We start from the raw sequence: 14,032 nt of genomic DNA on the forward strand, positions 1-14,032 counted from the left end.
CAAAATTGATTCTTATAACGTAGCGTATGGAAAGATGAAAGTGTATTGTGATTTCCATTATAAAAAACCAACTTTTTAGAGAGATAAATAGCTTAGTTATATAGTAAAAATTTCAATTTCCAAGGTCTTTGAACGAATTACCAAAAAAACATGTGTTGTTGGGTACACATTGCGATATTTTCACAATACTTCCATTTATTCCTGCGGGATGCAAAATATGTTTACACGATTTTTTTTTAAGTTTGCACCAGCTGGCAAAAGCTTATGTAAAATCAAATTTCCGTAAGTCAAGTATTACGTAAGCCGGGTAGTGGCTGTATACATAAATGGCCTCCAAGCCGCTGGATTACTGGAGTACAGCAAAATATTTCAAATGAAATCTCTTCACTATGTAAAGGTTATAATCTATTTATTACTAATTGAATCTAATAATCATAGATAAGCCAAAACATTATGACCACTTACCTAATATAATGTTAGTCATCCCCGTGCAGCCAAAACAGCTGATACCTGGTGAGGCATGGATGCTACAAGATTACTAAATGTGTTGGTTTTTTTTTTTTTTTTTAGGAGCATTAGCAACTAAGGCCATATTGCTCCGGGGATATGCGGTGGTCATTCCCTGACCTTTCCGCATCCTCTGTATTTGGTGGTCACAGGCTTCAACCCCGGTCTAATCAAGAAGCGTGTGCTACACACTTGTGCTTCTACCCACCTGTCTACAGAGGTGCCACTAAATGTGTCTTGTGGTATCTAGTACCGCACGTAACCAGTAGAACCTTTAACTCCTGGAAGTTCTGTGGTTGATACGCTGCAGATTGGAGTTGCTGTTCCAACACAAACCACAGATGCTTGATGGGATTGATGTCTGGGGAATTTGGAGGCCAGGGCAATACCTGGAAGTTTTCCTCATGTTTCACAAACCAGTCTCGAACAATCCGGGCAGTGTGGCATGGCACATTATCTTGCTGAAAGACTGCACTGCCAGAGGGGAAGACTGTTGCCTTGAAAGGGTGTACCTGGTCAGCAGTGATGTTTAGGTAAAATGTAAAGTGTGTTAATGTCTAGCCGGCACCAGGGGTTTCCCTCATCTCCACGTTGCTTACATTGTGGGTGTGCCAGTTTGCTGGGAAAGCCAGAGATTTAAAAGTGTGTAGGTATTGAATTTGTGTTATGTCGTGTACCATTGTTCATCTGGTCGTTTAGCCACTAGACCCCTGCTGAGGCCCAACGTTGCCCCACTTACGCCCCATGGAGGCAGACCAGGAACCTAGTAGACTGGACCACTGAAATCTCAGAAAATTAGGCGGTCCTGCCACCTTTTTTGCCACCTGCCAGATTTCAGTGGCTAGGACCTAAAAAAAAAAAAAAAAATATATATATATATATATATATATATATATACACACACACACACACACACATGCATATAAAATATATATATATATATATATATACTATAAGGCAGAAGTATGGGGACAATAAAGTAGGTGACCCCAGTAGATCAGTGGGGCATGCACATGCCTCACCAGAAGGAAAGGAGGGGAGGGCCCCTCCCACCCCAGGATTTAAAGAGTCGGGCTAGGTTGCCCGATTCTCTTTAAATCCTGGCCACATGGCTCAGATCGCCACGTGGCGTCGGCAGCTAGGCTGCATGCCACACACACATCAACTCCATCCGAGTTTTCAGTCTGGTATTTGTCCTGGAACAGGAGCAAGGATCCCTTTGTTCCAGCTACGTGGATGTCCTCAGGTTCTGCTTGTGGTTGTAGGTGACTAGTCATGTACTTCGTGGGTGTCCATTATTAAGTTCCCTTCTTGTTCCTCCTTCGTTGTCGCAGTCGATGTTCCTATGGTCCAGTCCAGTCCAGTTTGTTTCTTTTTAGTCGGGGTCTTGTCCTTGCAGGCAATCCCCGAGTGTTTATTTGTTCTTTTGTTGTGTTTATAGTAGAAGGCTGTTCGCCTGCTTTGTGAATTGACATTTGTCCTCAGTCGGGGTCTCGTCTGTGATAGGACACTGGGGTTTCCTTTTCGTTTCACCTGATTAGTTACAGACTTTTCTCGTTGGTTACTGTCCATATTTTTAAACAGTGCCTTGGGGCACTGTTTAAATTTATCCTGATTTATCCTGATCCAGTTACTTTAGTCAGGATTGAATTTATCCTGGGAGTGTTGTCAGTTGTGGGCGATGGCGTAGTTGGCCCTCCGTCTTGCAAACAATTTCTGGGCAAAATCAGTGAATGCTAGGTAGGTGGTAGATGTCAGAGTGCCCGGCACATGGATGATGGACCCAGGGTATCCCAGCAGAACATCGCCCAAAGCATGACACCACCGGCTTGTTTTTGTCCCATGGCGCATCCATCACTTCCCCAAGTAAACGACACACACATACCTGGCCGTCCGGATGGTGCAACAGGAAACGCGATTCATCAGACCAGACTGCCTTCTTCCAGTCACTCAAGGTCCAGTTTCGATCCTCACGTGCCCGTTGTAGGCACTGTTGCCAGTGAACCGTGCTTAGCATGGGCACTCAGAGCGGCCTGCAGCTATGCAGCCCCATTTTCAGCAGGGTTTGATGTACTGTGTGTTGTGGCACATTACTCCTGTCACCAGCATTCCAATTACTGGTGAGCTGTGCCACAGTCACCCTTCTGTTGCTCCGTAACATCCAGGAGAGTCTTCGCTCACCTCGAGCAGTGATGAGCCATGGTCATCCAAAACCTCGCTGGCGGTTCATGGGTTCCCCCTCCTCAGACCACTTTTGGTAGGCACTAACCATGACTGACCTTGAGCATTCCACCAGCCGTGCCGTTTTGGATATGCTCTGACCTAGTCGTCTGGCCACTACAATTTGGCCTTTGTCAAACTCACTTAAGTCCGCTGCCTTTCCTATCTGGAAAGGTAACACTGATTAACACTGATTAATGGAGCACAGTATCGGGTGTTTTTTCTACCATGTCCCAACCCGCACATACACCGTAGTTCACCTGCAGTTGCTTCAATTTTCATAACGACTCTCTGGCCATGTTTTGGCTCATCGGTGTGTTTTGTGAATGTTTTTTCTCCATCTTGTCAGTGAATGTGATCTTGCTGTTCCACTATCGCAAAAATACAATTGGCTTTAGTTGTCAATTTGATTCTTCTTCTCCCCCACAATATATACAGTTTTAGGATTTTTTATTTCAGATAGCAAGATTTGGCGTGTGTCATCTTCAGATAATGGTATGCACATAAACTTTCATCTTCCTTCCTAAAATTTTCTAGCCAGCCTACCACAGAAGAATAACCCTTTCTGCCTGCACTATTGCCATTTAATGAAGTTTAGTATTTCCACCTTCTTTGGTATTACTTTGTTAAATGAAACTGAGGAATGTTTAGTTTTCAATTTATTCATTCTTTATTTTACACACACAAAAAAGCTCATAACTGAGAGTATGTATTACAATTAGCTTTAAAATTTTGTTTGGATATTGAAAATTTCCAATTTCCTTTCAGAATTAATGTTAACATTATATGCTAACTCATTTTATATACTTAGTTCCTGAACTTTTTTTTTAAGTATGGTGGTAGCAGATACTATCCTGAATTGTCTCTGACCATTCGCTACTTTCTCTGAAGGTTCACAATAATGAAAAAATATTAATGAAGTTCATAAAAAAAATGTATAATATTTAGATCAAGTTGTGCCTAATTTCTAAACAGATTTTATTGCAATCGAGTAACATAAAAATAATGATTTGTTGCATAAGTATGTAACAATATTGATAGGTTATTGAATATTCACATTAAAAATATATTATTACAGACAGTTGTAAAGTGCATTACGCTGATCGTGGGACAATATTCTGTTCTCTTCAAAGATCAGTTGGTTTATGTCCAAGTCGAAACAGACACCATTATCCACTGTTCAGCTTAAGGTTGCTAATATCTTTTAAATTGCATAGCATCATCTAGTAGGTATAGCCTTCTAGTGGATTATCCACTATGCATTTAAAAATCGGAGACACTGCCACGACTGCTGTTTTAAAGCTCACTGGCTTCTCATCAGCTGGCAGGTGACTTCTGTTAGCAAACCTATCCTGAAGAAGTGAACAGCTCTATGTTTTGTAAGTGAACCGTGCTTGGCAGTTCACTTAGACAACATATAAACCCTGTGATTGTCATATAATCATAGGGGTTTTTTAATTTCTGCATTAGCATCTGCCACAGTTGTATATAATAATATTGCATGGTGAATTCTTCCAACAACCCAGTTATTGGGGGAATTATTATGTACTTAAATGCAAGTTTTCTTCCATTCAATACTTTTCTGTTCACTTAGACAACATCCAATTGCTCACTTATATGGCATAAATTTACTGTTAGAAGCCACCTACTGGCTGATGAAAAGCCAGTAAGCTTCAAAACAGCTGTCCTGGCAGTATCTTAAATTTAATGTATAGCAGATTTGCCTGTTGGGTGATGTGTATTCAAATTAAAATATTTTAGCAACTTAGGCTGAACCATGGATAATTGTGTTTGTCAAGTTGGACATAAGAACAACTTTATCAATCTTTGGAGGGTACAGAACATTCTTCCATGATCGGCCTAATGCAGTTAAGTGCTTTAAACCTGTCTGTATTTAATTTCTGCAATAATATCTTCCTTCCCATCTTATATAATAATATATATTATTGTTGAAAACCAGTACTTTTCATTTGCTATTGACATTTGTTAGAAATAAAAAAAAAAATAAAAAAAAAAACTGAAGTAAGTTTTGTGCAATATATTTTATAACTATGAAGAAACATATCAGTTGCAGTATTGTTAACTTTCCTTTGGGGCATATATACAGAATTCTTCCAAGAAAACCTCACATTATCGTGGATCTTCATCACAAGCCGCCTGTACTCTTAAATGAATTTTATGTTCTTTCGGTGATAGTGACTAGTGAAGAAATGAATTCCATCACAAATTGCATGCTAGTGATAGGATTGCAAGAAGGACAAGACAAACTCTTTGAAACAAGTGAGTTTAGTGTTTAATTTTCTGTTTAATAAATATAAATTTTTTTTAGTCTATGCAAAATTTGCAGTTTTGTATCTATGTGCTTTCCTAAATAAAATTGGTATTGGAAAAGACGATGTTATTATCCCAAGTCATTGATCTCACATTGTGATGCTAATATTTTCTTGGTATGTGGTTATGGTATTGTAGTTATTTTATGGTTTGATACGAAACGTAGTTTAGTAGTACCTAAAGCTCTTAAATGCTGATAATTAGTGTTAAGTTACATTAATTAGCAGTGGGAATTTCCGATTTAGCAAGGGTCACATCTACAATAGTCTATGGATAGTTAAGTCTAGCAGTCTAAATTTTATCATAGCATAAGATATTTCATGGAGTGATTTACTCTGATGGATTAAAATTACTACTTAAAATTTCAATTAATTTTTGAGTAGTAATTTATAAAAGTAATACTTTTTAATCATTTATGGAATTGTTTTTTGATTTTGTAAATATTTCTTAATTTCGTAGTATGGAAATAAAAAAAAAAAAATTGTACGTTGATTAACAAGGTATTAACTTTAAAAATGACTTGATATTCTATGAAATGGCCTGTGCTACAATGAAATTTAAACATGAAACTAGTTAGCCTATTGTAGATGTAACCTTTATGTTTAACACTGATTATGTGCATTTAAAAACTGTAAGTATAGAAAGCTCAAATTATGAGCTTAATATAACTGATTCAGTTTTACCCAGTATTTTAAGTAATAGTTGCTCTTAAACTATTTCTAATTTTGCCTTTTTGGTTTGATCTTTTTTTTTTTTTTTTTTTCAGAACTAAAAATATGAAAAATCAAATTAATTCAGTTGTACAAGACAGGCTATCTGTTTGAAATAATCTCAGCATTAACTGTGACTGCATTCAACAGCTCACTATGGTGAAGATGATTCTTCCCCCCTCCAATTATAACAACATCTTTGCTTTTAAGGAGGGTCTTCTTGATCAGTTTGTGTGTGTGTGTGTGTGTGTGTGTGTGTGTGTGTGTGTGTGTGTGTGTGTGTGTGTGTGTGTGTGTGTGTAGGAGGGATTCTGTTTTCTACTATTCCAGTGAATGTGCCCTTTCAGTCTACAGAATTTTAAATCTAATCAGGATTTAGGGAACAAAATCTGTACATTTTCTAAAGATCAGATAGTGTTAGCTGCTATACTACTGTGTCATTTTTATGTGTGTTTCATAGCACTTTGAGAATGGTTAGCCCTGGAATGTTTTGTTGTGGTCACACTTCCTGATTATCAGACATTGTAATGAACAGTAATACTCACCTCAAATGACTTCCATCTTTGCTGTCACTGAAAATACCTGTTTAACATGCATTAGCATTAATAGAGGCATACGATGCAAGAAAGCAAGCTTATGCAGCATCAGCCAGGAAAAAAAAAAAACAAAACCTCCCATTTCACCCCTCCATTCATTCCAAATGCCTGTCCAGCTCAGCCTTAAATTTATTTAGGCTATCAACTTCCACAACAAAAGATGGAAGTCTGTTCCACACGTCAACTACCTGCTGGCTAAAGGCAAACTTCCGCACATCTATTCTACAACTGACTTTACTCAATTTGAATCTGTGCCCCCTCAGGTTCTTAATATGAGCAAAAGGAAGAATCCCATCAGCATTCGGCTTGCTCAACCCATTCAAGGTGTTATACAACTCAATCAGATCACCTTGCAGGTGCCTACTCTCCAGGTGCTGCAATTTGCAGAACTTAAGCCTTTTTTGGTAAGAGCACCCCTTTGATCCCCCTCATCAATCTTGTTGCCCTTCTTTGTACTCGTTCTAGCAACTCTACGTCCTTCTAAAATGAGGCCTCCAGACCTGTACACAGTACTCTAGGTGTGGCCTGTGTATAATGGTATAATCACCTCTCTGTCCCTGCTAGCAGAATTCCTATATATCATTGACAATCTTTTGATAGGCTCCCCCCGACTGACACATGTATGTAATTAATTAGTTAAATCAACAATGTTCTCTTGAAGTTGGATTAGTGTACAGGTTAAAATGGTGTCCTATGTCATCTGTGCCTGATAGCAGTCTTCTCTTTGCAAAATCGCACCTGATTTGGAAAATTAGATGCACTTTTTTGTTGGTACCACACAAAGTTTCACATTCTGTTTTTTATCCCTGCTCTAGTGTCATGCACTTAGTGGGTTTTTTTTTTTTTTTTTTACCCCTTTCAGTATTGTCGGTAAACGGATGTATTCTTTTGCAGTATCTGTTTTGCTTCATTTTGTAGGTGGTAGATTACTTTCATCAACCGGTGGAATACCACCACTTTGCTTATTGGAGGCTTGAAGTGGTGAAACCCATGTTTAGTCTCTAGAGAAAAGTTTCCAGCACCCCCCCTCCCTCCATATTTCTCCTTCAACCCATGCACGGTACTAAGTACTATAGGTTTTAATACCTTTCGTGTTTGGGGTTTTCATTAAAAAAAAAAAAAAAAAGACTCCATGACCTCCCCTGGAAGCCTGTCTGCACTGCTCAGCAAACTTTATATTCGACTGCACAATTACCCCCAGGTCTTTTTCACTTTCCAATTCCCTGAGTGTAGTACCACACAGTTGGTACGTTTTTCTTTGGTCAAATGCAGTACTTTGCATTTGTCAATGTTAAACTTCAGTTGCCACTTTTCAGCCCATTTGCCCAACTTATCTAGATCCAGTTGGAGTAGCATACTGTCTTTACTGTCGTTAACAACATTGATTACCACTCTCCGTTGTCTCCCACTCAACCATCCCTTTATCCATTGTGGCAACTTACCCTTAATGTCATACCTCTCCAATTTGTACAGCAGTCTTCCACATGCAACAGTACCAAAAGCTTTCCTGAAATCCAAGATTATCAAAATTATTGTTGGCATTCTGTTCCTTTGTGACCACATCATAGTATCCAATCAAATTGGTCAGACAAGACCTCCCTTTAACAAACCCATGCTGTGTCTTGTCTAGATGATCTAGATGTGGCTTGTCTAGATGATCCTGCAATGCTTCTTTAACTAGTGATTCCATTATTTTCCCTGGAACACAAGTTAAACTAACAGGTCTGTAGTTACTTGTGTCACCTTTTAAACCCCCATTTGTGAATTGGTGATACATTTGCACACCTCCAGTCCATGGGGATCTCCCCTAAGTCCAAGAAAGCTCTCATAATTATGGCTAAGGGTTTGCTTACTTCTGTTGCTGCATGCTTTAACATAACTGGATAGATCCCGTCCACCCCAGGTGCCTTTTTTATGTTTAATTTCAACAATTTCTCCTCCACTTTGCTCTCAGTTATTACAAAATCACTTAGCTCCCTGTTAGAGTTTGATAAACATCTGCACTCTCCTCATTGAATAACTCCTCATGTGTGAATGTTGATGCAAAATACTCCTTCAGTTTATCAGCTATCTGAGCATGATCATCAATAGGCAACCCATCTATGTTAAGTGGTCCAATCTGATTCATCCCTTTCCTTCTAGAGTTTACATAAGTAAAGAACTCTTTGCTGTTTTTCTTTGCATCCTTTACAATGTAAATTAACAATGTAATTTTTTTCATCCTGAGTATTGACCTTTCACAGAAACAGCAGACTGTTTAATTTGAATGCTCCTGTCATGGAATTCAATTTTTCACTTTGGGAGAGCTAGGATCTAGATCTTAGTAATCATATGAGGTATGATAAAAAATTTTGGCGACTGCTTTGTATCTTGAAATTGTGGCATTCTTCATAAGTGGTGACTTGCTGCAACATGTTCACTAACTATATTAACTGTCAGATTGAATTAACATGTGTTGAATAGAAGGTGTTTGATATGTTTCATCACAATTTTAAAATTGGATGAAACACAAGAAGAGCACACAGCAAGTCTGTTTTATCAAATTTAGTTTCAAATTAGGGTAAAGTGCAACAGAAACCCAGAACAGCCTTCAAAGATAAAGATGTATAAAAGCCCACTTATGCAGTTTGCAAAATTTAAAGAGGGCTTATCCATCAAAGATGAGCCTTCCTCAGGCTGCCCTTGAACTTTAAAAACCAATGATGCATTTACTCAAGTACCATGGATATCTGGCTATGAACCAGAAATGAAGTGCAGTCCTCTCATGGAATACTGTCTTCTCAAAGGCCTTAAAAAAAGCAAGTCAATCTTGGTCAGATGTGAAGATCATGCTTATCATATTTTTTGACTTGTAGGGCTTTGTTCATTATGATGTATTTGTCCTACATGCTTAAACAGTAAGCAATGAATACTAAAGCATTTCTACGGTGATTGCATGATGCTGTATAGAGAAAACAGCCTGCCAGCAAAATGGAATTCAGTGAATTGATGTTGGCATCATAACAATAATTAAAAACATTTTAATTTTTCAATTTCAAATTCCATTTTTTTTTTTGTCTTCACCTGTTGCTTCATTGGTTAGAAAAATAGAGAAGATTAATAGCTAATATGGAAAAGGAGTGTAAGAGTTCAGAGAAAAGTAGTCCCACACTCTTATTATCATTCTATATGATATGAATGATAATGATGAATGAAAATCCACATATGCAATCAAGCAATTTCTGTAAACTCAAGTAACTTGTCAACTTTACTTATCTTTCCAATAGTTTTCTAACTTTTTCTAGTTAGAAAGTGGTGAGAATTGTTTTATTATGTGAAATAGAACCTGAATGATGTTGTCATACTTTGTTAAAAGGAAATAAAACACATTTCAGTTTTGTTTCCTAAGGTTACTAAACTGAAGCTTTCTCAGCAGCTCTAATTTAAATTTGTGATGTTATTGTTAAAATATTTTTGTTGGAATAAAATACATTGATATATACACTGTGCCTATGAATTGATCCATTTTCATAAAAGTATAAAATTAAATAAACTGTTACACTTCTTTATTTGGAAGGGTTATTTATTTGAAAGCCAAGAGTGAGGTAATTTGCTTCAAAATATGAAATGTATAGTGCTTTTATGTCCGAACTTCAGTCTGGCTTTTTACCTATGTGCAGAATAATGCAGTGTGATCAAGGCCCGCTAATATTAGTGGGTATCGATCACACAAGTTGTCTGTCCAACATTTCTAGTAAAGTTTCGAGACAGCAGGGTTCCCATAATGTTTTTTATACAATGTCAATTACTCTACATGCATAATGGTTATACACTATTATTATACTTAGAGAATTTTGTGTGGCCCATGGCTGATTAAATGTGACCCACAATTTATTTTTAGAATTTCTGATGGCCTAAGCTACAAAAGGTTTAATGCTTACATTACTGTAATTTTTAAATATTAAAAGTTTCATAGTTGGTCTGGTTTTGACCTTACTTTTCTACAAAAAAATGTTTCTGACTGTGGTACCAGAAAGTAACTCCAATATATAACATTACATGGGGGGGGGGGTGGGGGGTGATCCATTCAATTGTATACTCCCGAGTATTGAATAGCCAATATGTATGTATGAAAGAATACTGAAGTATTCTTGTACTGTTTAAGTTCCATTTTGAGAATGGAAAATAAACCTGTCAATAAATAATAAAATTATGCCCTTTTAATTTTTAACAGCTCATTTTTCCGAAAGTGCAGAATTTAAAGGGCAGTTTCTTCCTATTCTGCAGAATATAAAACTTCAAGATATTGCTCCAGGAGACAAAGTAAGAAGTTATAGTTATGTTTTTTAATTTTTCTAAGGTTGTTATTATAAAAAGATGTTTTGAATGGTCTAAAAAAATGTGTGGAAGATAAATTGAACATTATATATATATTTACAAGTTTTACTGGAATAAGTTACCTATATGGGTGGTAGAGACTGACAGTTTGGGTAAATTCAAAGGTGGATAATTACCTACAGGAGGAGGGAAAGACATAGTTGTTTATCTTTTCTCTTATTAATTATGTATTTTTTAAAATTAATTTCTTCTTATTATTTTATATTTATTGTTTTTTTATTTTATTTTACATATTTATTTTGGCTGTTGCAGCTTAAGCCATGGGCTTCCTTGCACCATGTGGTCATTGCTAATACTAATACTATATAGTGAATATTAATGGTAGAAGAAAGAGTATGAAAAAAGGAATTAGAGAAGTGGGTAAATAAGGGTTGTGGAGATAAGAGAAGTAAGTAAAAAGTGAGAAAGAAGAAAGAAAAGAGAGAAAGGAAAAAAAGAAATGGAATGGACCTCTTTAGCTTCCGCTGCCTTCTACTTATTACTGTTATGTATATGTCTTGGGCTGTTACCAGCACAGACGAGAATCAAGCTCCTGGATAACCTGAGCTCCAACATTATATTCTTCAGTCAAATACTGTTTACTTTCCTTAAACTATAATTTTTCCATACTATGGGCTATTATTGCAATACAAGGGCAGGAGTATTTTTTTTACCTTCCAGCTATACTAATTACCTTCCTATTTTCACCTTTGGTTAGCTATATGCTATAATATAAATAGAGGTTTATATAAATCTCCACCATTAGCCTTTGTCTACTCTCAACAGTGGTCTTTGTTCTAGTTTTAGTTTCTTTGTTCATTTTTGTTTTAGCTGTAGCTGTAATTATATATTAGCATGGAATGTACTTTATGTTAGAAACAGAGGACACTATATTGTCATGTTGTCAGGCAATTCTGGTGGTTGACACTTGAAAATGACACTAGAATTGTGCAATATATAACAATATAGTAGGGTTCCACTTTTCAGCATTCCACTAATACAGCAGTTTTCAATTATATCCATGTTCATTATGTTCGGCACTTGTTCCGCTTTTTCGGCATAATGCTCAGCAACAGAGTCCAAGAAGGGCGAGTGCCATTTTATTGTCTGTTACTCAGTCTGTTTCAAGCATATGATAGTGTAATCATGTTATTAGGCTTTTATATGCATTTATTAAATTGTTGTCTAGTGTAGATCTATAAATTAGTTACTGCTAAAATCTACAAAAATACAATGAACATGCATATTTTGAAAGAATAATCAACTCATGAATTTTTTCTGTGGATGAGGGATTACAAATGGATTAATTCAGGTTTAACTATTCCTCACTGCGGCACACTTAACGCTCATTCTGGCAACAAGGTTTTTACTTTTCAGAAATTAAACAACTAACAGCCCTAGATGTGTGCAAAGAAAGCTGGCTTTGGGGCAGGGTGTCAGGGATGACTTCTCTGGTTGGTAAGTGATCGAAGCACCATGAACCTCTTTAATTTTTTATATTATTATATATTAAGTGGACAGAAGGTCACACTGAAAGTATAACAGTTGCACATCATCAAACAAAAGATGTTAAGTCAATTCATGGAAGATTGCAATTAGGCACTAAGCACAGTGCCTATCAAATAAGTTAAGACTTCAAATTCTAATTCATTTCTAATTCAATTACTGAATAAGATAATGCAAAATTCAGCAGTAGATATCAAATCTGTAATATCTCTTCTTAATAGATGTTTAGAATATTTGTCTTGATATAGAAATTGTAGATTTAAAGGTCCTGTTAATATTGCAAAAGAGTGCAGAAGCTCTCAATGCTTACTTCCTTTACGGAACCTGCATGAAAACTTAGATGAAAAATGTTTGATGTGAGGGCAAGGCGAATCAGTAAAGGAAAGACTGGAGGTAATATTAAAACAAGTTGTTCTATATTAAAATGAAGAAAATTTATTTATTTTCTATTATATTCTGGAAAGCCACAATGGGCCAGAGAAATTTACAAGGTGAGAGAATACAAGAACATTGAGTCCTATTCAACTTGAGTTGGCGTACTAGTATACTTTCACATTTAATCACTCAACTATATGAATGCAGCACTACGTATTTTACTGACCTTACCAGTAACAGTTGCCAGTGCTGAAAGAAGTTTCTCAAAATTGAAACTAATTAAAATCTGTAATTGTTCCACACTGATAGATGAGAAACTCTCATCACTGGCGATGTAAGCTTGACCTGGCATCTTACTGATCCAAAGATTCAAAAAGTAAATTTTATTTAATTTTAAAAAAAAAGTGTATTGTGTTTTATTTCTTGTCAGTTTTACCTCTAACTATAGTTACAGTAAGCACCAGTTATAGTGATCACTGGTTATTAGAATCAGCTGCTTTGTACAATCAAATTCTAAGAAACAATTTAAATCAATAAAATGCGCTACACTTTCATTGTTTATTAGAATTATATTTTCTGTTATAAGAATCAATTTTGAACGCTCTGTGATATTTTTCTAAAGATCACATTCTTTTCTAAAGGTCTGGAGGTCACATTTATAGAGGTCACAACCATAAAATAATAAAAACAATTTGCAGTTTCTGGTTTATTGGGCTTTTCTGTTAATGCAAATTTGTTAGTGCAATAAATGGATAGTAAACTCTATCTTATTGCATTTTCAATAATATCGATGGCTGGAATTCTGTGTTTTCACATTATTATGGTGAAATGTGTTTCCCCTTCACAGAAATCTTCTCTTCATTTCTATATCAAAACAATTTTTGTTTGCCGCGTGCTTTGTTATTGATTGATGCTTATCTTTTTTACCGTGTTTTAAATTTTACCACCCCAAAAAAAAAAATGTCAGTGAACAGAAAGAGTGTAAACTTGAGTGTAAAAGATAAGTTACGAATTATATAAACGTACAATAAATTAAACTTAGGCAATATGTCTCAAAAGGAAGCGGCAGTAAAATTAGGAGGGCCTCAGTCATCTTTATCAAAATTATTAAAATCACATCACACACATTAAACACTAATGTGATTACTGAAACCAGAAAAAGGAAGCATGAAGGGAAATGCTAAACAGTAGATGAAGCTCTGTTCGTTTGGTTCAAACTGGCCACCTCATTTAATGCACCAATCAATTATAGCATTCTTCTAAAAGCTAATGATTTTGCTGAAAAACTACATGAAGAGTTTAAGGCGATGGAAGAAAAGTTATGATATTGTTTACAAAAAAACTTCGCCGAAGGAAAAACAGGATTCCGGTGGTTCTGCAGTGACAACTGGTTGAAAACCTCTTGGAACACTGTGTTAAACACTTATAATT

The 14,032-nt window shown here is 36.2% G+C and overlaps 1 protein-coding gene across 3 annotated transcripts in view; it reads left to right on the top strand.

Moving 5' to 3' along the window:
- The window catches only part of LOC150076514 (trafficking protein particle complex subunit 11-like), a gene marked incomplete at its 3' end in the record, with an annotated part of 510,629 nt that overhangs the window by 378,721 nt on the left and 117,876 nt on the right, over window positions 1–14,032 (top strand). For all 3 annotated transcript variants that reach the window (XM_090388020.1, XM_090388018.1, XM_090388019.1), the window contains 2 exon segments: window positions 4,835–5,007; window positions 10,578–10,666. In XM_090388020.1, coding sequence (XP_090244146.1) covers window positions 4,835–5,007; window positions 10,578–10,666 — 262 coding nt within the window.

This window comes from Mastigoproctus giganteus, chromosome 13 (genome assembly GCF_048544385.1).
Source record: "Mastigoproctus giganteus isolate SK-2022 chromosome 13, ASM4854438v1, whole genome shotgun sequence".
In the NCBI taxonomy this organism is placed as follows: Eukaryota; Metazoa; Arthropoda; class Arachnida; order Uropygi; family Thelyphonidae; genus Mastigoproctus; species Mastigoproctus giganteus.